The sequence below is a fragment of the Anabrus simplex genome, chromosome 7, assembly GCF_040414725.1.
Source record: "Anabrus simplex isolate iqAnaSimp1 chromosome 7, ASM4041472v1, whole genome shotgun sequence".
NCBI lineage: Eukaryota > Metazoa > Arthropoda > Insecta > Orthoptera > Tettigoniidae > Anabrus > Anabrus simplex.
Genome location: NC_090271.1, coordinates 304,298,298 through 304,325,214, shown reverse-complemented (window position 1 = coordinate 304,325,214; position 26,917 = coordinate 304,298,298). Strand labels below are relative to the sequence as shown.

At 37.5% G+C, this 26,917-nt stretch overlaps 2 protein-coding genes across 2 annotated transcripts in view; one reads left to right on the top strand and one right to left on the bottom strand.

Annotated features, from left to right (window-relative positions):
- Window positions 1–20,427, top strand: part of LOC136877595 (decapping and exoribonuclease protein) — an 88,867-nt gene extending 68,440 nt beyond the window's left edge. Inside the window, exon 5 of the mRNA XM_067151758.2 lies at window positions 20,215–20,427. Within this exon, the coding sequence (XP_067007859.1) occupies window positions 20,215–20,427 (213 nt within the window). The remainder of the gene's footprint in view (window positions 1–20,214) is intronic.
- The window catches only part of Pdrg1 (Pdrg1 prefoldin-like subunit), a 44,686-nt gene continuing 38,138 nt past the window's right edge, over window positions 20,370–26,917 (bottom strand). Inside the window, exon 3 of the mRNA XM_067151760.2 lies at window positions 20,370–20,678. Within this exon, the coding sequence (XP_067007861.1) occupies window positions 20,509–20,678 (170 nt within the window). The 3' untranslated portion in view covers window positions 20,370–20,508. The remainder of the gene's footprint in view (window positions 20,679–26,917) is intronic.

The window sequence follows — 26,917 nt, the reverse complement described above, 5'->3', positions numbered from 1 at the left end:
GAAGTAGAGCTTCAGGGGCATTGTCATTCTGAAAATAAACCTGCTGTTCATCTTGTAAATGAACAGGTAAGCGAACTACAGTATGAATTGTTCATGCATAGGATAGGAAAATATTCTGTATGCAGCTTCACTCGGACTGACATATTGGGTATTCAGAAAGCTTGATATTTCATCATGGTGAAGTAAACCCTCTTCGGTTGTTATTTGCAGACTGGTACAGTCATGTCCTTTGTAAACATATTTGTGGATATACCTATTTTATACTTTTAACACGTGCACAAATCTCTACATTAATATGAGCTTGAAAGTACAATAACAGGAAAGGGTTATATGGCACTATAAAACGATTGTCAACTTTCACGTCATTACCTTGAACGAGTTTTATAATCATTCTGCCATTGTCCCGCCTTCGATAAAGGGGATAGCCATTCACATTATCCTTTGTTTCAGCCATGAAATCCTTTGGGAAGTCCTTTTTGCACTTTCCGTCTACCATACAAACAGACTTGGGATTGAGATTATCGCAAGGCCCATGTACCATATGAGACTACACTATGTTGTATAAGTTAGTATCACTGGGACCGGATATTTCCGCAGAAATGAGTTTGTCAATATCTGAGATGTCCTTGAACTTAGAATTTTCTCTAAGGCACAGCAACAAATGGACATGGGCCAAACCTCTCCTTTGAAATTCGACAGTATACAAAAATGTTTGTACTTCACCAAATATTTGTTGTTGGTTTATTAAACGTAACAGTTCCTTCAGTTTTGTGTGGAATACATGGACGGTGGTATCGGGCCTATTGTTTGGAGTTTCATATGAATTCATACTGGAAGAGGTTTCAGGCCATAATGGATTGCAACTGAATGTTAAGACAATATCTGGCTTTCCAAATTTTCTAACCATTGCCATTGCATCCTGATAATTTAGCATCATATTTCGAGGGCTTCCTGTAAAAGAAGAAGGCAATATAACCATACGCCCAACCCTTAAATTCTCGTTTAAAGCTTGTACCTGCAGTGCGTTCGCTAAACCTGCGTATGTGTCTACTCGTAATTGTGCCTGTTGGTTACGGATAAATTTCAGTCTGTCACCTTCGATGCGACAAAAGTAATGAACAATCAATTGTTGAGTTAATTTCCCAGCATTAATAATAGGATTGAAGTCTCCTGTTGGCAAATGCCCCCTGACTTGAAGTCTGTATGAGATATATTCTCTCATAGTGATATTCTGGTGGATTTTAGTTTTCCGTTCTCCTCCAGCTGGCATTGAAATATGCCATCCTGTCTCTCCAAATGGCCATACACTGTAAGTACGTAGGTCACAGGATCGCAATGCATACTGTCAAAATCAATATGCGTAAGTCCATCCTGTTTAGCATAAACGGCAATGTGTCTTTGAGAGAGAAGGTGGAGCACCATCGGATGTCTCAAAAACAGCCACTACGTCAGAACATGTAGATTAGTTGTACCTCCAGAGATCTGCCTGAGGTTCATGATAGAAGCGCATCACTAAATTTGCTGCCGCACGATTTTTTCTGGAAGCTATTTCTTGTTCATCACGTATCTTCTGATGCATAGTTTTGTATGACCGAATATAAGGGTACAGTGACTTAAGATCTGGTGTATTCTTTCAAGAATATCTTCTCTTAGGGAGCTATTTGAGGTATTTCCAAGTCTGAATTGATTAGCTTCGGAAAATTCTAAAACATATAACTGCCCATAGGAAGGGTTTCATTCATTGTGAGGGTATAAAGATGAAATTTAATGATGCACTGCGCCTTGAATTTTAAAGCAATAAGGTCCATGACCCGGAGGTAATTTTATGTTTGCTCCAAAGGACAGTGCATTATTATACTGACAAATGTTATCCCTGAAATTGTTGGACTGTTCATTATTCCTTATGAATAAATCTTTTAAGTCATCAGGCATACGACTCTCAGGTAATTTCAGCTGAGAAGTATAGTGCGGAGCAGTAACTGCATTTATTACCACTTAAATACCCCATATTGAAGGATTTTATCTCAGGTGTTGTGTCTGAAAAGGCACATTTGAATTGTATTTGAAAAGGCTGTCAATCCTCGTACATTGGTCAAACAGGGAGGAACTTTGAAATCAGATACATGGAACATGTTAATGCTACAAAATATAATAGATACTTGGCAGTTGGCCAGCATATTCAAGATTCAAAGCATAGCTTCAGTAACATACAACAAGATATAGAGGTGCTCATGAATATGGACAAAGGCCCTATTCTTGACATCACAGAAAATTGCTTCATTCACTTAGACCAGTTCTTCAACTCCAATTCGAATCTGAATGAAATCTCAGAAAAAAAACTAACATTCTATTCGATTTTTTAATTAAAGTATTTAAGTATTTTAATCTTCCGAATAGGAGGTCAATATTTACCGTGATACACAGTACCCTATCACGTTACAAACCCCCACCACATTGTTCACAAGACCCACCTTAAACCTACAAATCCCCTAACAAGATCTTTTTCTTCCCCCCATCCAGACCTACCACATTTTATATCTCCTTCTCACAAGACTAACGTCTTTTACCACTGACTGATTTCATATTCATCAGTATTAAAATTTTTATCAGGTATAAATTATAAGTGACTCAGATAAGTTCTCGACGCTCTGGTTGTCGCATAGCACGTGTGTTTTAAATTGACTCTTTACTTTAGAAGCCTGTCAAAGCCTTCTATTGAACGGATACACAAAGACTACATATTGAAGAACCTTCTTTTATTCTTTGAATAATGAGAGACTTTATGTTTACTTCAATGTGTCACTGCGCCAGATTTAATTATTAAGCCGTTACTCTTCTGTTATGACACGTGGTGTGAATGGTCAGTTACAGATTATGTCTTTGCTTATATATTTGTGATTTTATGGCTGATGACATTATATATGTCAAAACCGGTCCCCAAGTTGAATAAAAGGTATTTGTAACATAAACACATACCTAATTAGTATTGAAAAGTTTGAACCTAATAGATATCGTTTGGTAATGCATACGCCAAACTTTTCTTTCCCTCCGCCTGGTCAATGATTTTTTTCTCTTTTTCCGTTTTACATCATCACCCTCCACTCCTGTGGGGGCTATGTCTTGCACAGGATTAGGCTGATGCGTAGTGTTGGATGCAGCATGTAAAAGGGGGGAATTCTGTCGCCTTTGGAATGCTAGGCGTCGCACTGCACTTTCCTTCTGGCCAGTCAGTGTCTTTCTCTTCTTACGTGTTTTTTTAACCATATCTCTTATACGATTGATGGTCAACGTTGTAAAACATTAGAATGGAACTCCAAAACACTGTAATAGCCAGCATCAACACTGCCAGAAAAAAGTAGGTTGCAAATATTATTTCCAGTACCATAGTCAAAACGTACGTTACTATCATCTCTGTACACCCTGAATAAATAATCAGTGAATAACTGATCAATGCAATGTAGTTCAACATGTCCAGCATATTCTCCATCCAGAGATAACAGATTTTCGTACTCAGTTGAATTACTAACGGCAAGTCTATAGGAATGGTCACCTACTACAAACGTTACAATGAAATCTATAGAAACCTGACTTATCAAAAGGGTTGGGGGTGTTAATTAAGTTAGAGTTATGTAAAATGTCTAGGTTTCTATTATTAGTTCTGAAAGAAATGTTGATATTCTGTTTTTTGAACATGTTTGTAATTTTATGGATGTTACAGTTGAATGTAAAAGTTGAAAAAGTTTTTGATTTAGTTGTTTCTGTAAGTAGGTTAGATTTTGAGCGATGTCTGAACTTACTAATTATACTTTCTATAAAATTCTTGTTGTAGCCATTATACACAATATTGCATTTCATAATGGCTCAAAATCTAACCTACTTAAAAAAACAACTAAATCAAAAACTTTTTCAACTTTTACATTCAACTGTAACATCCATAAAATTACAAACATATTCAAGAAACAGAATATCAACATTTCTTTCAGAACTAATAATAGAAACCTAGACATTTTATATAACTCTAACTTAATTAACACCTCCAACCTACTACAAAATCTTTATAATATTCCCATGCAGTTTTAACTGCCTGAACAACCTGTAAGTGTATTTCATGATGACATTCCTGAGTAATACAGACTGAAATAGACAGTTTCCATCAGCAACTATTGGGATAATTCAGCTTTCCATGGATATAAAGTCGTAATCAACATGATGGCGTAGAATTGAAAAAAACACGATATCTACCTTTCTACCGCCACTGAGAACAATGTAATCCACTGTAATATTGACGAAAAAATCACAACGAAGTGTAGTGAATAATTTATAATGACGACAGTCCACCACTAATGAATGCTTTGCTAACAACCGTTACAACGTGTAAGAAATGATAAACAAAGGCAGAGTAGAGAGTATCAGAGAGTAGCAGGCCAAATATCTATCTATACAGCAACACTGAAGCAGGCGTGGACGGAAATCATAACTGCTTTCTAAACTCTCGAGGAAAGAAGGAATTATATAGATCCATAGATCTCACATTGTCAAAGGTTTTATACCTTCACTGATATCTTTGGCCATGTTAGGACGTAACAGCAGTAATGCCATCTGTTGTCAGCCACAGAATGAAGTACGCAATGTAGATCTTGTTGGCTGTGTTCCGAGACGTCAGTAGTAACTCGCGTTCGTTTCATATTCATAAGCTGTATGTGATTTGCAAGGACTCAGACATGACTGGTAATGGACACTGAAACAATTCATAGGGAATCTGCCACCTGGACGACAGTCCTAAATGCAGATCAGTGATGACTGGAATTAATCATAACATAACTTTCCATAAGTACCACACATAAAAAACATTTGCCGAATACACATAATATTGTGATTAAACATTTGAATGAAATAAGTCATCAACAAAAGAACGTAAGGAAAGAGACATGCTGATGAATTGATGAATACAACAACTAAATATGAAAACAAAATGTTTGTTTTAATTGGCGTTGAAGAGTTTGCATTGGGTCTTTCTTGATCAATAAAAAGTTTTCATTATCAAAATAAAATAATTTTTTAGTCTTTTGAATGTAATCATCCTTATACATGATTACCGTTACATTACCCTTATCTGCTTTACTGATAATGAGTTCCTCATCTTTAACCTTCTTTTTAAGTTAGAATACACTTTTTATCAATATTGACGTCCTTGGAACTGCAAGCAGAAATCTCTTTATTATTAGTAACTAAACTATTGTGCAACTTCCTTTTTAGATCTAATCTAACTTCCTACTCTACCTCGTGTGGAAATTTACCAATCGTAACTTCCAATTCAACAACAAGTTTTGTGGTCTTTTTGGCCAGCTTGAAATTAGGCCAGTTATGTTTTGGGCATTTGCATTTCTTTCTCATTCAATGGTTCATGTTTGTGGGTTACTGTAGTCACGTCCTAGTTCGTGAACCATGGGCAACGGCTGAGTGGCCTAGTAAGTGGTCCTGAGAGTCGGGATACCAGTTGCTATGGAATGGGAGTGGGCATCTCGGACATATTCTGAGTCATGGCCCTCCTTGTGCTCAGGCGGCTAGGACTATACAATTCACCGGTTGTCCATAACCCATTAGAGGAGAGATCCTCACTTGGACTATGTGCAAGTAGGGCAGCATCCTGCTTCATGAATCTACCGAGCTCAGTAAGCAAGCCTCGGACCTATGGGAGTAATGGAGTCCCACTCCCATCTGACAGGCGAGGGACTCCTTGGAAACAACTTGGTGAACGAAATGGAATTCGATGGTGGGGAGCTATCAATATTAATGGGGCTTATGGAAGAAAGAAGGTAGAACTGGCTGAGTCAGCAAAGAGGATGCATCTGGATGTGCTAGGAGTAAGTGATATTCGGGTAAGGGGAGATAATGAGGAAGAGATAGGAGATTATAAAGTGTACCTGACGAGTGTTAGAAAGGGAAGGGCAGAGTCTGGGGTAGGGCTCTTTATCAGGAATACCATTGCACGCAACATAGTTTCTGTTAGGCACGTAAATGAGCGAATGATGTGGGTAGATTTGTCAGTGGGAGGAATTAGGACAAGAATTGTGTCCGTGTATTCACCATGTGAGGGTGCAGATGATGATGATGTTGACAAGTTTTATGAAGCATTGAGTGACATCGTGGTCAGGGTGAACAGCAAGGATAGATTAGTGCTAATGGGCGATTTCAGTGCGAGAGTTGGAAATAGAACTGAAGGATACAAAAGGGTGATCGGTAAATGTGGGGAAGATATGGAAGCTAATGGGAATGGGAAGCGTTTGCTGGACTTCTGTGCTAGTAAGGGTTTAGCTGTTACGAATACATTCTTCAAGCATAAGGCTATTCACCGCTACACATGGGAGGCTAGGGGTACCAGATCCATAATAGACTATATCTTAACAGACTTTGAATTCAGGAAATCTGTTAGGAATGTACAAGGTTTTCGCAGATTTTTTGATGATACAGACCACTATCTGATCTGTAGTGAACTAAGTATCTCTAGGCCTAGGGTAGAGAAAATGAAATCTGTCTGCAAACGAATAAGGGTAGAAAATCTCCAGGACCAGGAAATTAGACAGAAGTACATGGATATGATTAGTGAGAAGTTTCGAACAGTAGACAGTAAGCAGGTTCAGGATATAGAAAGTGAATGGGTGGCATACAGGAATGCTGTAGTAGAAACAGCAAGGGAATGCCTAGGAACAACTGTGTGTAAAGATGGGAAAAGGTGAACATCTTGGTGGAATGATGAAGTGAGAGCAGCCTGTAAACGTAAAAAGAAGGCTTATCAGAAATGGCTCCAAACAAGGGCCGAGGCAGACAGGGCTTTGTACGTAGATGAAAGAAACAGAGCGAAACAAATAGTTGTTGAATCCAAAAAGAAGTCATGGGAAGATTTTGGTAATAACCTGGAAAGGCTAGGTCAAGCAGCAGGGAAACCTTTCTGGACAGTAATAAAGAATCTTAGGAAGGGAGGGAAAAAGGAAATGAACAGTGTTTTGAGTAATTCAGGTGAACTCATAGTAGATCCCAGGGAATCACTGGAGAGGTGGAGGGAATATTTTGAACATCTTCTCAATGTAAAAGGAAATCATCATGGTGGTGTTGCAAACAGCCAAGCTCATGGGGAGGAGGAAAATGATGTTGGTGAAATTATGCTTGAGGAAGTGGAAAGGATAGTAAATAAACTACATTGTCATAAAGCAGCAGGAATAGATGAAATTAGACCTGAAATGGTGAAGTATAGTGGGAAGGCAGGGATGAAATGGCTTCATAGAGTAGTAAAATTAGCGTGGAGTGTTGGTAAGGTACCTTCAGATTGGACACAAGCAGTAATTGCACCTATCTATAAGCAAGGGAACAGGAAGGATTGCAACAACTATCGAGGTATTTCATTGATTAGTATACCAGGCAAAGTATTCACTGGCATCTTGGAAGGGAGGGTGCGATCAGTTGTTGAGAGGAAGTTGGATGAAAACCAGTGTGGTTTCAGGCCACAGAGAGGCTGTCAGGATCACATTTTCAGTATGCGCCAGGTAATTGAAAAATGCTACGAGAGGAATAGGCAGTTGTGTTTATGTTTCGTAGATCTAGAGAAAGCATATGACAGGGTACCGAGGGAAAAGATGTTCGCCATACTGGGGGACTATGGAATTAAAGGTAGATTATTAAAATCAATCAAAAGCATTTATGTTGACAATTGGGCTTCAGTGAGAATTGATGGTAGAATGAGTTCTTTGTTCAGGGTACTTACAGGAGTTAGACAAGGCTGTAATCTTTCACCTTTGCTGTTCGTAGTTTACATGGATCATCTGCTGAAAGGTATAAAATGGCAGGGAGGGATTCTGTTAGGTGGAAATGTAGTAAGCAGTTTGGCCTATGCTGACGACTTGGTCTTAATGGCAGACTGTGCCGAAGGCCTGCAGTCTAATATCTTGGAACTTGAAAATAGGTGCAATGAGTATGGTATGAAAATTAGCCTCTCGAAGACTAAATTGATGTCAGTAGGTAAGAAATTCAACAGAACTGAATGTCTGATTGGTGATACAAAGCTAGAACAGGTAGATAATTTCAAGTATTTAGGTTGTGTGTTCTCCCAGGATGGTAATATAGTAAGTGAGATTGGATCAAGGTGTAGTAAAGCTAATGCAGTGAGCTCGCAGTTGCGATCAGCAGTATTCTGTAAGAAGGAAGTCAGCTCCCAGACGAAATTATCTTTACATCGGTCTGTTTTCAGACCAACTTTGCTTTACGGGAGCGAAAGCTGGGTGGACTCAGGATATCTTAATCATAAGTTAGAAGTAACAGACATGAAAGTAGCAAGAATGATTGTTGGTACAACAGGTGGGAACAATGGCAGGAGGGTACTCAGAATGAGGAGATAAAGGCTAATTTAGGAATGAACTCGATGGATGAAGCTGTACGCATAAACCGGCTTCGGTGGTGGGGTCATGTGAGGCGAATGGAGGAGGATAGGTTACCTAGGAGAATAATGGACCTTGTTATGGAGGGTAAGAGAAGTAGAAGGAGACCAAGACGGCGATGGTTAGACTCGGTTTCTAACGATTTAAAGATAAGAGGTATAGAACTAAATGAGGCCACAACACTAGTTGCAAATCGAGGATTGTGGCGACGTTTAGTAAATTCTCAGAGGCTTGCAGACTGAACGCTGAAAGGCATAACAGTCTATAATGATAATGTATGTATGTATGTAAGAATGCATCCTTGCTCTTTACCGAACAGGAGAAGCAAAAACTAGTAAATATGAACCCGGACCTTCCAACAGCATGAGCACTTCCCAGGATCCACAAGGCCGGAGTCCCCATTCGACCCATAATAAATTAGAGACCCAGTCCTCTATACAAATTGGTTAAGTTTATTCAGAAATTTCTTAAACAACACTACAGGTTTACTGCAAACAAGTCCATAAAGAACTCCATAAAATTGGATAATAAATTAAATAATTTTAAATTGCAAGCTCACCATACCTTACATTCAGTTGACATCGTCAACATGTTCCCGAGTATTAGAACCAATAAGCTGCTTCCTGTTATTTTCAAGAATCTACAGTCCTATAGTCAGCTAAGTGAACTTGAGATACAATATTTCATAAAAATTGTTACGTTACACAGTTAATTTTCTAGACTTAAAAATCAACAGATTCTTCCTTTGCCTACAGTATTTTTAGAAAGCCTACACAAAAGGCAGTTACTATTAGACAAGACTCAGAGCACCCACAGAATCAAAAAAACTCTACATAAAATAGTTTAGTAGAACGGGCTTTTAGGATCCCCCTGACAAAGGCTAATTTGAATAAAGAACATAATCCTTTCAATGGCTAAGGCTAATGGTTTTAGTGAATGCTTTATTGAACATATCATCAACAAGTTTAGGCACCATTTACAAACCACTTTGCTCATAGACAAACCTAATCAAAAGGCGTTCGCAATATTTACTTATAACAAGGATATACAGTCAAACCTCCCTTCTGTAGACGCCGTCGGTTCCGAGGAAAAATGTCCGTTACGAGAGGAGGTGTCCACTAAAACAAGTTTGTAAAAATAATCAAACATTTTAACGGCAAAGAACATCCACCTTAAATATAAGCATACATATCTTTATTTTTATTATTCTAAGTCATTTCTGTGTTAGTATTTCATAGAGTTATTATAAGTGATTTTACATCACTTAAGCTTCGTGAAGTAATCCCTTGTTACTCATGTTTAACAGACAACTGAAATGCTACGGTATTTCTGTCTCATTAATTAGCGCCTGTACTGTCTTTTCCTTCTCAAGCTGACTACCTGAGCTCGACCTTATCAGCGACGATTCGAGTTATGAATAGAATGATGCAAGAAGGGAAGAAAATCCCCAGATAACTTGTGAGTCAACAGTCTCTGGCAGCATTTCTAGGCAATTAGAATTCTCGGAATAGGCCTATACACCACTAGGTAGAACTGCATTCCGATGTACCTTCTCTCCCCTTGCACTCGAAATAGTGCAAACATTCAAAAGGGATTTCCTTATGTCTTAAGAATAGTTTTAAAAGAAAGGATGACATGTGGTCCGGTGTAATAAATTGTCCTGCAACGTGTAAAGTGTCCGCTTAATTCAAGTTGACGTGACAAATGGCGATGTCCGCTGTCCGGAGTTCGAGGTGTTCACTTAAATGAGGCCAATTTAACACTTGTCTTATGTAAAATAAAATCAGTTCCGAGGAAAATTGTCCATATAGGGAGGTGTCCGCTGAATAAGGGTGTCCGTTAGGGCAGGTTCAACTGTATATAAGTTTATTAATATTTTCAAGAAGCATAATGTCAGGGTTTTGTTTCGTACCGATAATAATAATTGTACCGGGCGGTACACCTCCACGCCGCTAATTTAAAATGTGCGCCAATTGAAACTCCTCTGCTGGAGGAAGTCTGAACTTTATCTACGGTATTAATTTTCTACTTTCTCAGAAGATGTCACTACCTGGAAATTTTGGAGTTTTTGAACTGTGTCATTTTTGACGTATTTTTGTTTTGCTTGTAGTAAGAAGTGTGAACTTTCTCTTCAAGAGGACACTACTGAAGATCAACAATAGTGCACCCTAGTGCGGAGTGAAAGAACTGTTTTTTTGGAGAAATTTTGAATTCATCAGTTTGTTCTTTGTTAAATTTCTTTCAGTCATTGTTTAAGTTGGCTGTATACCCCTCTCTTTCCCCTTGTTTTGTATTTAGCCAATCCCGAATTTCTTTTATTAATTTCTGACCAATCTGATGTATCTTCCCCCAACTTGAATATGTTGCTGTATCCTACCCAATAAAGTGATTGTGGGCGGGTGTTTTCTTCCCTAAAACGCCTCGAACTTTCCGCGAGAGTATATAAACTGCTGATTTTTGGGTCTCTGCGCCACTTCTGTTCCATCTTTCAGTGTGTAAAGTACATAGCAGGGGGCGGGAAGCGCCTCTTTCGTCGGCAGCGGTCAACAACAAGGTAATGGCCGATTAATAACTTCTTTCTTTGCTAGCTCAGCAGTTTAACTCTCGGGGCGGGTCCGAAGTTTTTTTCATTATGTAACCTTCCTTAAAATGTAAAGAAACTTGTATCTATTCTATCTTTTAAACTACATATTGGGATAGAGAGTGCTTAACCCTCTCGAGCTCCCACTCATATTGTTTTGAGGTGAACTTATTTTTTTCTCTACCTATTCTTCTTCAACGTAATGTAAATTGTTTCCTTCTTAAGTCACCTCTGTAGTATGGGATTAGCCCTTGTATTAGTGGCCTAGAGCCAAATTAGGTTTTGAAACAAATACATTAGGAGTGCAGATCGCCTCCTCTCAAATTGTTATTTTAGAGGTCATGTAATTACCCTTTTTCATTTAATAGACCTCAGTAGGTTGGGTATGTTACCCCTGTGTCTATGTCCTAAGAGGACAACTTGAAGGTGGAGTTTGGTGTGGCCTTTGAGAGGCTTAAAGTTTGAGAGCGTGTGGCTCTTTCTTGAAAATTAAGTGTTGTATGCCTCGAGGAGGCTTTTCTGTGTAATTTGGAGCAAGTGCTCTTGAACATGAATGGGGTTTTCTGCCCCTCTGGTAAAACGTATTTTGGAGTAAAGTTGGGCTAATTGCCCTAGAAGTGTGAATTCGGGGCTCGAAGCCCAAATACTGTAAATACTGTAATTGCACCTTTTGTTGCCTTGCTACTCTGTACCTGCCGTACTTGTTATTTCTTAAATTTGAAAAGAAAATATAACCTTGTTAAATTTTAAATTAATTTTACTTTCGTAGCTTGAGACCTGTTCACCACCCCGCACCTTCTTTCACGCATAACTACCGCAAAAACACGGTAACAATAATAATAATAATAATAATACTGATGTATTGCATAATTCAGCCTCAGTCAATAGATCAAACCCATATTCCAAATTGGGTGTGTATAGATTTAAATGTAACGACTGTGGGTGCACATATCTAGGTCAAACAGGACGAAACTTTAAAATTATATATACAGGACATACTAATGCCATAAAATATAACAGGTTTTCTGCAGTAGGCCAGCTTATGCATGATCTAAAGCATAAATTCACATCTATCGAATATGACATAAAAAGATAACATCATAAGAACACACTGCAGTTAATTGAAGAACAATTCTATAAAACTCAATCAAGGTACTACTACAAAACCTTCAGAAAGCTCCAAAAATATGAACCCCTGACCCTACTGATAAAGAATGGAAATGGAAAGCTGTCTCATAACAATAAAGACAATGCAGAAATTCTGGCTAAATATTTCAACAAGCTTTTAAATTGTGAGGAACCTACAGAACTCCTTCATTTGGACACCAACACCCTGATAAAAACACCACCAGAGAACATCAATCCCCCCCACAATAAAGGAAGTCCACCAAGCTCTGAATAAATTAAAAAACTACAAAGCGCCAGGAGAAGATAAGACCTTTGCGGAAATCTGGAAATATGCAGGAACATCAGCAAAAGTTGCCCTCCATCAACAACTTGTCTCTATCTGGATTAAAGAAGAACTACCAGAACATTGGACAACAGCCCTCATTCACCCACTTCACAAAAAAGGAGACAAAACCGACCCTAATAAGTACAGGGGAATCTCGCTCCTAGACATAACATACAAAATATTTTCAATAATCATCCTTAATAGGATAAGTTTACAACTTGAGAAAGAACTAGGATAATATCAAGGAGGTTTCAGACCCTGGAGAAGCTGTCCTGATCAGATCATGAGTCTCAAGTTGATAATGGACTATAACAGGAGAAGAAACAGAGATATGTTGATAACATTTGTAGATTTCAAGAAAGCTTATGATTGTATCCATAGAGAATCTCTGTTTAAAATTTTAAGGCACCTTAGACTACACCCCAAATTAATAAACATGATAAAATTGACTCTCACCAACACCAAATCAAAAGTGAAGTTTAGGGCTGAAACATCAGAGACATTTCAAATTAAAACTGGACTGCAGCAGGGAGATAGGCTCTCACCACTATTATTTAACTGTGCTCTAGAAATGGTAATGAGGGAATGGTTTAGGAAATGTCCCCCAAAAATAAAGATTGGCCGAAAAATCAAAACAAATTGCCTGGGTTTCACTGACGATTTAGCATTACTTAGCAGTGGACATAAAAGAAGCAAAAACCCAGATATCAGAACTTCAAAACATTGCAAATAAAATTGGCCTCAAAATATCATTTGAAAAAACAGAAATTATGCCCCAAAAACCAACACAACTAAAAGAAGTTACCATGAATGGTAATAAAATCAAAATAGTAACTCAATTTAAATATCTTGGAGAAGTAATAACACATAACCTAAATGAAAAAATCTCAATCCAAACAAGAACAAATAGATTAGCTAAAGCACAAAAATTAACATGGGATATCTAAAAAAAGAAATGTCTATCAATAAATACAAAAATAAAACACTACAATACAGTTATAAAACTGGAAGCTACATATGCAGCAAAAACACTCTTTTACCTGAATAAACAATCAGACTGACAGACTTCAGAAAATTGAAAGGAGGATTGGAAGAACCTGCATTAACAAAAAATACCAGAAAGATGGACAGTGGCGGTTAATACCTAACGAAGTCGTGTACAAAGAGCTAGAACCCATTACAGATACTATGCGTAAGAGGAGACTGGGATTCTTTGGACATATCATGAGGATGCAGGATTCGAGACTTATGAAACAACTAGTACAACACAATCTCCTCTCAAAAAATACCACAACAGGATGTAAATGGATCAGAGAAGTAAGAGAGTATCTGAAGGAAATAGGCCTTACAACAGAAGACACCACAAATAAGATAAAATTGAATACAAAACTCAAGAATACAAACCTCCACTTTATCCTTACACAAAACAAACCGACAACACGCATATTTTCAACTGAGGAAAGGGCACGAAGATCGGAGCGCTTGAAAAAGTACTGGGAGAACCGCAAAGCCCGAACAATCCCTTCAAAGAGACCTAAACAACGGACTGACTAAAGTGATCCTATGTGGTCATAAAAAGAATAATAATATGAGATTGAGGTCTTGGAGAACTTAGGAAAAGGAAGTTTGCTGGATGTTATGGAGTGTTGCTATATACACCTAGAACAGTATTTTAATCCAAACCTGAATTTAAATGAGATTTCTGAAAAATCAAATATTTGATTTCCTTATTGCGTTTTTTTTTAAACGTACAGGTCCCATGCATAATAACTTTGCTAGTTGCTTCTTACGACCACGCCCTCCAGAGCTCCAACAAATTGCCGTTCCTCAGTTGCTCCTTCCACTCGCCCCTACTTCCCCTCTTCAGTCCCAACCCACCTTGGACACTTGATTTTTATCAAAACACTGCTTGCTGTGCTTCATTGCGCTTAGCATAGACAGTGACCTTTTGAGGTGAGCCATGTAAAAACAATTACGTTATAAGACACAGTTTCATATCTTACCTCATCGGTGAAGTGATAGTTTATAACATTCTTGTTATTACAGGTCCGCATTGAACTGGGAACTTCGTTCTTGATAACTAGAGATGGGAATTATAGGCACGAATAGGTTAGAATGCAAATGTATTTGAACAAGGCGCAAGTGTATGTTACCCGCATGACGGTTCTGCGGTGAGATTTGCATAAATATTATCGATCTGAATTATCAGAACCCCTAAAATTTATGCAACTCCTCGACATATCTGTAGAGCGGCTAGATTTCACTTGCGCCTTGTTCAAATACGTTTGCATTCTAACCTATTCGTGCCTGTAATTCCCATCTCTATTGATAACATCTGAAAGGACTTAGTGCTCGTTTCCTCCTCATTAGGATTTCTCCATTAAAGGGACACTCGTTTTTATTGAATTTCTACTACGATGATACGTTAAGTTTTAAGAAGTGCGATAAATTAAGCACATAGTGTTTCAAGACTATTCTATTTTATAATTCATTGTTCTTCTTAATTCACTTTATACCACAAGTGAGCAAACCGGTTTGCGTATGTTTTTATCAGTTTATGGCATAAGACTTGCAAGTCTTTGACTTGTTGAAAATATGAACTTAGAGACAGTATATTTTAACACAGTTTCCCGTTGTTAATATGATCTTAAATTGTGATGAATTTGACGCTGATAAACTTATATGATTGTCAATTTTTCTACAAACTTCTATCAGCTGATGATGACGCAGTGGGGCATCGAAACTAGTACTGATATATGTTGTAATTACATCTACGCAACAATTTTTATGTATTGAATAAGGTGGACCCAAAATTATAATAAGTTATTCTTTTCTGTTTATTTTTTTGCATATTTTAATTTTGGGCCGGATCTGTTTCGTTTTGCCTGGGCGGACATGTTGTTGGTTGTGGTTGCGATAGCAACGTGTTGTTGACTGTATTGTTGCGGAAGCTTGTGATTGCTTGGGTCCGGGTATCGTGATTTTACCTTCTTGCCTGTGAATTTTTAGTTGGAATTCTGGTTTTTCAGTTAAATATTAGTTCTAATATTTCTCTTTTGGGCCCCTATTTATCTTCTGTGTGGGTTATTTTTGGGGCATCTCAGTTCTTGTCTGATAAATTATTTTACGTCCTTGCGCTGACCACCTTGGTGGAATTAGGAGTCAAGCCACATAAAGGTTTAAAGAATCTGAATGGAAAGTTGCCTTCCTGAATTTTATATATTGTAATTATTGCTAATTAGAAGCAAGATTACAATTTAAAAATCTCATGGTAGGTGACTGGTCACATTTATGAGTGTAATTTAGTTTGAATCTTATTAAGTAATTTCTTGGTGGACAACTCATTTATTAATTTTTCTACCTTTGGAGTTACCCTAATTAATTTGACAACTCAGTGATTAATTTATTTGCGCGCGGCTGTGAGCTTGCATCCGGGAGATAGTAGGTTCGAATCCCACTAACGGCAGCCCTGAAAATGGTTTTCTGTGGTTTCCCATTTTCACACCAGGCAAATGCTGGGGCTGTACCTTAATGAAGGCCGTGGCCGCTTCCTTCCAACTCCTAGGTCTTTCCTATTCCATTGTCGTCATAAGACCTATCTGTGTCGGCGCGACGTAAAGCCCCTAGCAAGAAGATTAATTTATTTTCTACCTTTTGAGTTACCCTGATTAATTTGACAACTCAGTGATTAATTTATTTCCTACCTTTTGAGTTATATTAATCAATTTATCTTTTATGAATTAAAGTTGCCTTGTGTTACAAGAATGATGTTGATTTTCATTTCTTTGAATCAATTCAGCACTGTCACTGTTTCCTTTTCTTAATTTTGTCCATGGCCTCGAGTTTCACCCCCTGCTTCCCAAGTTAAGTGTTTGTTTCTCTCCCATTTGCCTGTTTTAGTGATGTGTTTTAATTGTTTACTCTTGCATTTTTATGCCTTTCTTTAGTGTTAGCTTTAACTCCATTCGGGGGCTAACAAACTACCAAGCTTCTTGTCTGGTGGACTCCCATTGGGTGGGTAAGGTTAAGGCTCACCTTGCTAGGGGTTATGGGTTTTGCCCTGTGGACGGTGCACTGGTAAGTCAAATTTCTTATTTTCATGCACGGAGCCCCCATTACACTTCACATGTTGCAATCAAACCGATATATTATATTTAATTCTTTTTGCAGAACACCCGGTTGGTTTTATTCAACCTGGCAGGATAATCCTTGACTTACCAGTCTTCAGTTGGGGACGTATTGACAATAGCTTAGTTTACAACTTACTAGATCTAATGACGTAAATAAGAGATCTGGACAAGTGTGTGTTCACTACAAGGAGAACACATCTGATGCCACACCATGATAGTGCACTACAATAGCGGAATTATTAAATAACAATGTAGATTTTATATGAAGACAACAAGATTGGAAACATAATCCAAAACATTATGATCCAACTTTTAATTTGTATTATTGTACATCTTTACAGTTTTAACTGTTAAGGGGGCCTCCCTCATTTTCCTACAAGGCCTTTACATAAACATGTGATTTCAACCCCGAGCAGCAGGTAAAATCATCTACGATAAAAGGAAGAGACTATTACATTCAACTTACAATATGTCCAAGTCTGTGGTATTATGAAGGAACATAATCTCGCAGACATACGGCTATGTTGCAACCATTCCCTAACACCAGATTATAAATTTAAATTTAACATGATTAACTCACCAGTATGTTCATGTAGCAAAGTGATAGGTGATATTAATCATCTAGTTTTTCAGTGTGATAAATTCAAAGTTCATCTGCACAATTTAATAAAGTAACTACTAATGCACAGAATTGACTTCCCCACTAATGTCTCTTGTTTAGTACGTCAGCCTACCCCAGAAATAGTGAATGCTTTACAAGACTTCCTTGACAAAAGTTCTCTGTTAATATAATGTACAGTTTTTGTTTATCCATACATGTGTTAACATCCATATGTAACTACTAAGTGAAATGTAATTTTTTTTTAATTAAAAGAGCATCATCGTAAGTTTGATTCATATCATTTATTAATATCTTCCAACTTCATGAGATACTTGTTATAATTATAAAAGTGCAATGAACAGATGAAATTTGGACAATACACGTGGAAATTGAGCAAAGCCCAACAACCAGAAGAAGAAGAAGAAGAAGAAGAAGAAGAAGAAGAAGAAGAAGAAGAAGAAGAAGAAGAAGAAGAAGAAGAAGAAGAAGCAGCAGCGATTAGGCCAGTCTCCACAAACTGACACCTTCAAATACATAGGCGGCATTAATACTCATTGAGGGGCCATCGTGATGAAGCTGGATGAGCTCGTCAGGGCTGAGAAGAGATGGATGTAAAAGAACCAGGACTGATGAGGAGAGAACCTATTTGAAGACGGCAGTTTGTCCTTTTGTGTTTTTATTTTCGTCGTCGTCGTCTCCTCTTTCTGTGCTCTCTCTTCCCACACTGACCTGCCATTGTGTTTGTCCTATTGTATGTTCCTTTTCTTGTTCTCTCTATATATGTACTGTTATATATAATGTATGAAGATGTAGTACCCTATGCTCTACAACTGTAAATAATGCCAAAACAATTGTCGAAATGGATGCACTAATATGTAAGCAACATTAAACTAACATCTAGAGTCCAACAGAAAGATGTATATTTTGTCTATCAGAATACATAAACTGGCATTAATACCTGTGTATCCTAAAAACTAGTAACAAGTAAGTTTAGGAAGTACCTCTAATATAACTTCCCTGTTATATCATTGTTTCACACACCTGGGACATGCTCGCTCAAGACCGTACAATTTGGCGCGGGACCATCACTGCTCCTGTCAATCTGTTTGAAGGGGAATGACACAGATATAAAGAAGCCAGGAGAGAAGCACGAAAACTCTGTGCAGCACAACCATGTCCTCCTCCAACAATTCTGTGCAATATGTGTGGACACTTATTCCATGCTAGAATTGGTCTGTTCAACCATCCAAAGTACATCCACAGACAGAAGTGAATTATTGAAAGAAGTGAATTACTTGGAAATGAGTTAAAGCCGATGACAACATCATTGTGTAATATATTGTATCTTTCAAATATCAGTAGTTAAAAAACCGATGCGATGTAGTGCTGTACAAAGTCCAAAAGAAGGGAAGGGAAGGGAAGAGAAGAGAAGAGAAGAAGAGAAATGGATCAAGTGTAAAAAGCACCAGGAGTCAGAAACAAAACGAAAGCTCAGCTCTTACTATTCTGCCAGTAGGTGATATGGTAGATTTGTCTAATTAGAGCAATTTCTGATCAGAATAAATTTGCTTCTGGAGCAATATGGCACATTTTCTATGAAAAAGAAAATCTTCATACAAAATCAATTGAACAACATACAATCTAACACTGAGACCGATTGATAGATGTGCTGGTAGGTGGTAATGTCTAAAAACATATTTAATCTCCATTTTCATAGTGAAATATTACATGTATTTATTAACTTCATACATAGCTTAAATCTCCAAATAATAACCCTGGGCTTCTCACATGATGATACTTTTATTCAAGTTCCTGCCTGTCAATTATAGATTTAAAATGATTATGAATGAGAATCTTGCCCAGTTTATTGTGCTCTTCACAGTGTAAAAGATTTTGGTACATAGATTATCAGGTCAACACACTTGTTTCACTCGGGGTGTAATACTGTGTTGGAGTATCCAATAAACTTCAACAATTTTCTTCTTTGTTTATATTTACATGAAAAGTAGTAACTTCAAAAATAGAAATGAATTTATAAATAAAACTTTTTGAAACGCTCCATCGAGATGTACAGAGACACGAACATCTTACCTGGCAGAATGCAAAAGACATACTCTGGAACACTACTCATATACAAACTTTAAAATTAAACACAGGAATTACGTTCAGAAAAGACATTCATAATTATCAAACTATGTCAGCAGATCAGATATACAATGGTCATGTATCTTCAAGGTCTGGAATAAAAAGTACATCATATTCTGCCTCAGCATCATGAAACAAATTTCCGACTGAAGGAGAATTTAAAAAAATTCAGAAGCCTTAATTTTTAAATATTTATTACAAAAATATACAGAAATGTATTCATTAATATTGCCACATTTAATTATAAATGTTAATAATCTTCAACGTAATGCCAATATTGTTGTGATCAACATATTTCGTTACAACTATATTATGAATATTTATTTTTTTACAGTTAAAGCTGTCACTGTAAAGGGCAGTCTCTCCTGTGAGCTAATAGTTCATCGGGACAATACTCAGAATAAATAAGTAAAATAAATAATTAAAAAAGGGAATGGAAGAAAAACAGAAAAACCTCTTTAGTGTCAATAGATCTTCAATTAGGAGGAATTAGGCTGGACTTGCATTTAATAACAAGATCAACTTTTAAACAATTTACAGGATGAAGCTTTAATTTAGCAAGAGAAGAAATTTTAGGTATAGTGCATAAGCCTCGGTTATGGTATGGTCTTTGAAAAAGGACTATTTCTCTGGTGACTTCAAGGCAAATCCTTTTGTTTTTGACTGTATAGGAGTGGAGAAACCAAAAATATTAATACTGACACAGGTAGGCTGAGTGAAACTGATATAGTTATCAGCATTAAGAACACATTGAGACCCTCTTGCAATATCAAATAACCATCAATCTATGTAGAGATATTCATGCTGGTTCATTCCTGTTTTAAGTTTCATAAATTCAACTTACACTGAAAAATAACTCATTTCCTGTGTTTCAGAAAGCCTGGGATCCATCTGTGTGCATGAATTTCTGCAACAGTTTTCTATCCTTCACAAAAACAGTGGTCCAGGAAGATGATCCATCAACTGTATGGAAATTTGTTTGGACTCCTGGCAGTGATGTCACATATACCAAAGTACCAGGGCCTTCAGAGTTAACTTTTCTCCCAAAATGGTTTACCAAGGAATCTAAATCAACAGGAGGAATCTAATTTGGTTAAATTACGCTCATGTGCACCCTTGCTCAAGAATGGCAACTTGTGTATTTCATGGCTGATTAAGAAGCAAAAGGGTTACTTATTGACTCCCATAGCCACTTTTATTGTGGAGATTTCTTGAGGAGACATAGCTTTCAGCATGAGGCCAGGCACTGGAGACTGATGTTCCAAGTCTCGCAACCGATTCACTTTCACTTTCAGGTTGCTTCGTATCTTGTTTATCTCCACATCCAATTGTACTTGATCTGTAAGAAAAAATGTCATAGATTTTTATACCTTTATTAGCAGTATACCAATACAACCAAGTAATATAAAAACTCTTAAACGTACAAAGTAACTGTACAATATTTAGAGCTGAAAAATAATCCTGCTTGTGTGTTCACACATTTTTGCTCCAAAACCTAGCACGTAAGCTTCGAATCAAGAGCTCTTTGTTCTTATATCAGTGAATTTGTATTAATTTCTTTGACACAAAAATACCTCTTCCTTTGAACTAAGCTAAACTTAGTTCTTATAAACATGTAATAACAAGCACATGAGAATGCATTCAGAATGGAAACCAGTTCCTATAACAGACTTCATGGATTTTTAGAGGGGTCCGAGAAGATACAAGTGTTGTTCCGAAACCAACACCTGAAGCTTAGCTTCTTCATGTGATAGTGTATAACAGCAGTTCTGCCATTATCGTGTGAGGTTGTCTAATGCACTGGTCTACGTTAAATAATCTCTTTTATTTAGATTCATCAGTGTTAATATTTTCTGACAGCAGAAGTAACAGATTTAAAATTAGAATTTCAATTTCTCTCCATTTTGTGAGTTTAAAAGAAAAAAAAGAGGAAAAATTGAATGAATACAGTTTCTGAACATGTATATTTATAATAAGTATCCCAGGGCCTTCCATGAATTTCAATAGTTTGTAAACTAAACTGCGACCTTATGGAAACAGGGGTTTCAGAAATTTAGAGCAGAACTTGTTTGGCTGTTATACTAAAGATTTCATAATTTTATTTAACTGACTTTTTTAATGTGACTTTTTAAATCTGTAAACATATTTACACCTGTAATTTTACTTTTTAAAATACAGTTTTTATTATATTTTTATACGGAATACCAAAGGTATTCAACTTGCATGATGACAGAGTAGAATCTAGTAATGTACTTACAAGACAAAGCAATGTTACATCATGTACTAACTCATTTAAGACATGTATAAACATATAAGAACACTTTGCAATATTAATTGTTGAATGTTTGCCACTTCCTAAGAGGATCAAATAATTATATTTTGAGGCCTCACTTGCCCATTGCAAATGTTTACATCTCCTGAGCAACTTGCTTACCCATTTTGACCTTCTCTTCTCCTTTTCACTAACCTGGGTTCAGGTACCTGGCTTGTTAACCAGTCAGCCACGGTGAGTGAATAGCATAGCGGATATTACAATTATTCACGGAAAACAAAATATCTGACAAGCAGATTGCCCATGTGGCATCATCTCAAAAAGATGATTTAATAGCTAAAATCATATATTAACTTTGGGAAGAAAAAAATAAGGAGAAAATGCTTAAGAGTGAATGAATGTTGTGTACAATACTGAGACACACGATCTTGTGAGTGAGAAGGGGGGAGGGGGGGTAAGGCCCTAAGAGGGATCAAATAAATATATTTTGAGGCCTCACTTGCCCGTTGCAAATGTTTACATCTCCTGGGCACTTGCTTACCAATTTTGACCTTCTCTCTCCTTTTCACTAATTTACGTCATGTGATCTTGGGTTCAGGCTTGCTAACCAGTCAGCCAACGGTGAGTGAATAGCATAGCAGATATTACAACTATTCACGGAAAGCAAACATCTTACAAGCAGATTGCCCAGGTGGCATCATCTCAAAATGAAGATTTAACAGCTAAGACCATTTATATTATCTTTGGGAAAGAAAAAATAAGGAGACAATGCTTAAGAGTGAATTAATGATGTATGCAATACTGAGACACACAATCTTGTGAGTGAGAAGGAGGGGGGGTGCTTGATTATTACGAGGATGATTCCATACATAACGCACAATATTTTATTTCGAGGATGATTCCATACATAACGCACAATATTTTATTTCACTTAAACTTGGGAAGATTTACTATTCCACTCAAAGTACCACTAAAATTCATGTGTTGAATGGCTTGGGTAATGGCAGCAGAAAGCTCTTCCAGAGAAGAAAAACTACTGTACATCCATGCATGGGTTTCTTAGACTTAGGGAATAAGTAGAAGTCGAGTGGAATCAATGTGGGGCTGTAGAGGGGGTGAGGTAACACTTCCCATCTGTATTCTCACAGCTTATTCACGCACCAAACTCAGTCAATGCTGAACCAGTGATTGTGGGCGTAAGAAGCAATATCCACTATGCTGTTCATTCCTGATGTGTGGACGAGCAATGTCATGGAGGATGAGTAGCCCAACCTCGCTCGCAACTGAGGTCAGTTTTTGTGCATTTTTCTGCACAGGTTTTGCATGATGCCACGGATTAACTACTGTGACGTGTTCCACATGGAACTCTTATCTGTCATGATGATTACTTGATGATCAATATCAGAGATCATCACTTGCTTACCTACGACTACACTTTGTCAAAAAAAATTCTAGTCATGGGGAGAAAGCACAGAGATGCCAACCTTCAAAGATGGTCATCAGTAGTATGAATCTCAGAAGAGATCATGGGGAACACGACATCTCGGGTAAAATATGCAATTTCAAACAATATCAACATGTTTTTCTATTCCTACATGTTAAATACATACATACATTATCATTATAGACTATTATGCCTTTCAGCGTTCAGTCTGCAAGCCTCTGAGAATTTACTAAACGTCACCACAATCCTCCATTTGCAACTAGTGTTGTGGCCTCATTTAGTTCTATACCTCTTATCTTTAAATCGTTAGAGACCGAGTGGATCAGTCACAAAAATTTCTTCAGTACCAAGCAGCCTAAGCTAAGTACAGAGAAGAACTTGGACAATGAAAAAGCTAATTGTGGAGGGAAATTCACGTGAAATACAGAATCTAACCAACAAGAATACTAGAACTTTCTTCAATGTCATCAAAGTTGGCTATAGTCCATCAACTCAAGGCCTAAACCCTGACGTTCAACTTCTCAAATACAACTCTTCTGTTAAATCCTCTTGGAGAGAATACTTTCAGGAACTCTTTAATAGGGATTCACACCTTCATGAGAACATCTTTACTATAATTCCTCAAAATCATACACAAAACCATTCAGGTGAACTTTCACCTTGATTCAAGAGGTTGAAATGGCATTTGACAGCAAAAAAAGCAACAAAGTTGGAGCCTTAGAAAGAATTCTGTCTGAATTTTTCAGGAAGGAGATCACCTAGTTCCTTCCAAAAACTCAAAGAAGTTTTTGACCCAAACAAAGCACAATCAATATAGTCTTAACTGCCAGACAAATGCAAGAAAATACCATAGAACAAAACCAAACCATTTTTGCATGGCATTTACATATCTTGTGAGAGCAAATGCCGGGGCTGTACCTTAAGTAAGACCACGGCCACTACCTCCCCAATCTTAGCCCCTTTCCATCCTTCCACTGTCAAAAATCATTGATGCGTTAGTGCAACGTTAAACCTGTAGCCTTTCACTCGGTAAACCGAGAAGCTCTTTGGAGGGTCCTACCTTTATTTGGATGTCTACTAATATAGATAAAACAACAGAAGAACCCCGTTTATCCAAAATAAATTGGGTGGAGCCACTTTGGTTGACGCGTTTTTTCAGATGACACATAGTAAATATTTTCGGAAGTTAAATGTCGAAATAAAAATGCATATACAGGTAAACCTCGTTATACGCGATAGTTACGTTCTGCGGAATTGCCGCGCATACAGAATTCTCACAAATCGAGAGTCATTTTATATGTAAAATATAGGGTTAGGTTTCCGTTTACTCACATATTAAGTTTAAAATAGCAGAGATTCTTAGTATTTTTACAAAAAACAACCATTATCATGTTTCTGAAATGCATTTTAATGCAAACTTTATACACTTAAAAATGTAACACTGAAACACAAAATAATATAACTAAACTCTGCATACAAGCTCTTGGCTTTCGCTTAAATAGCAGCTCCAGAGAGAGCCATGTGTTGTTGGTTGTGATGCTCAATACAATCCATTCTTTCCATCGCTTCCGAGCGAGATATGGTCACTTTAGTCACACGTAAGTTAGCAGAAGACTGAGCAGTTTTTCGAATTGATTCCACATTGTCCGAATAGTTCTCACATTGGATTCACTAAGTCCCAAAGCACACTGAATGTCAACAATATACTCACCTTTCCGATAGCAATCCAAAACTTCTAACTTTGTTTCTAACTAATATGACTTTGGTAACACGCTTCTACTTCCACAGGCATACTTCCTTTTACCCAGCATTTTAAATACGAAATCTGAGAAGTGCAACTTCAGCGATCTGCTGATCGGAACTGACGATTCACATCTCGACAAACTTGACAGAAGATGCGCGTAGATTTCGCTTGCCGCGTTTAACCTTGGTGAGCAATGTAATGTACGGTACGTTACAGAGTTCGGCACGCATTGTATACCCGCCTTAAGGCATTACAGCTTCTACGTACTGTTAACAGATGGAAGCAATATACTTAAAACCAAGATCGCGTATATGCGAAATCGCGGATAACGAATCCGCATATAATGGAGTTTACCTGTACTCTGTTATGCAAAGGTGCATACTGCATATGAACATTAAAATGTTTACATGTCACTCACTGTATAAAATCAGTGATTTTCTTCTGAATTTTCTTGGTGCAGCACTGTCGTGCAGCTGTGTTGTGCCACAATTTAATCAACAATACATCAGCTGGTGTAGATTCATTGCTTTGTTCAACAAAGTGTAAAGCAATCTGAAATAATGAAACAATTTATTTTGCAATGGGGTAAGAAAAGTATTGGAACTACAGTATAAAACCGCAAGGCCAGTGGAACGACCTTGGGTGAAAGAAAAATATGAATGTAGAAGGGTCGTAGGACTTCCCTGGTTTCCTAACAGAAGTTGCAATATAGTCCGAGCAGTAAACAAGATAAAACTCCCGCAACTGAAGCAACGTTAACCACAGTCTACATACAGTAAAACCTTGTTAATTCAAAGTCGTTTGGACGCAAAAATCGGACTTCGAATTACGTGATTTCGAATTAACCGCCAACACATACTTTGGAAATGCCAACTCGTGCGGCGTCACAATACATTCTAAGACCCGTTACTGCATGCAATTAACCTTGATTCACAGTTCAAAGCTCTCAAATGCCATGGAAAAAACTATTTCCAAAATGTATCCAACAAGGTGCATTTACAGTATTCAAATAATGCACTTCGATAACTCACCGGCAAACATAACCTCACGCAATGAAATCAAAAGAAAGAAAACTTGTTTCAAAGACGAGGAGAAATCTATACTGGCTCCCCTGTGCAAGTGCTTTATTCATTGGATTATTGTACTGTATGCCTGGTGCTCGCACGGAATGTACCCGATGCCCTTAGAACATCGCGGCTTATCGAACTTTCCTATGACGAGGGGAGAAAGTCTCTCGCTTTCGTCCACATTACAACAACAGTACAGTGACTATACTTCTACAATTTCCCGCCATGGCACTTCTAAGACCCATTAATGCATGCAGTGGCAAGCGCAACCACCGAAGAATACCAACGAGAACGAAAGAAATACAAAGACCTAATAAAAAAGAAGAAAACGCAACACCTGGAAGAAGAACATACGAAAATGGTAGAGGAGGCAGAAGAAGACCCCTACCGAGCTCTGAGGCTGAAAGGGCAGAAAATACAGCCAAACATACCTATGGAAACATGAATAGATCATATAAGAATAGTAATTTGCTCAAAAGAAACAAGACCCATGATTAAGACACCTATGATTCCACAAGCTGATGAGTAGGGGCCGTATTTTTTGGTAATAACGATATGCACAAGTTTTTTTTATATCTTCTTTCTTGTCTATATATGCCTTCCCAGGTAGTAAAAACACCGTATTTTAGCAAAATGAACTCGCAAAATATTGCGAAATTTGATTTATTGCACGAATTGTGCAAATAATCACGAAATATACACCACTTGGTGTGAAAAATGCGAAATGGCACCGGAAGATCTCTCCAATAAATGTTTAAATGCTTCTGAGAACTTGACTATTGTAGTTTCCTTCTCATTTACTTGATAGCGCTGTATATTCTCCTCACAAATGCACACAAAGCGGTACGCACTGTGTATCGAAAGTATGTGCATTTAGTTCCGTGATCTCTAAAGCAGTCGATAAAAATCAATATGTTATCGATTACAGCAAATAGCGCTGTGGTCGTAACAAGATACAAGACCGGTCGTAGATACAGCAGTGCGCAATGAGAGTTTGTTACTTACAAACATTTACCGGCAAATGTCCAATAATTAAGTATAAAAATGCCGA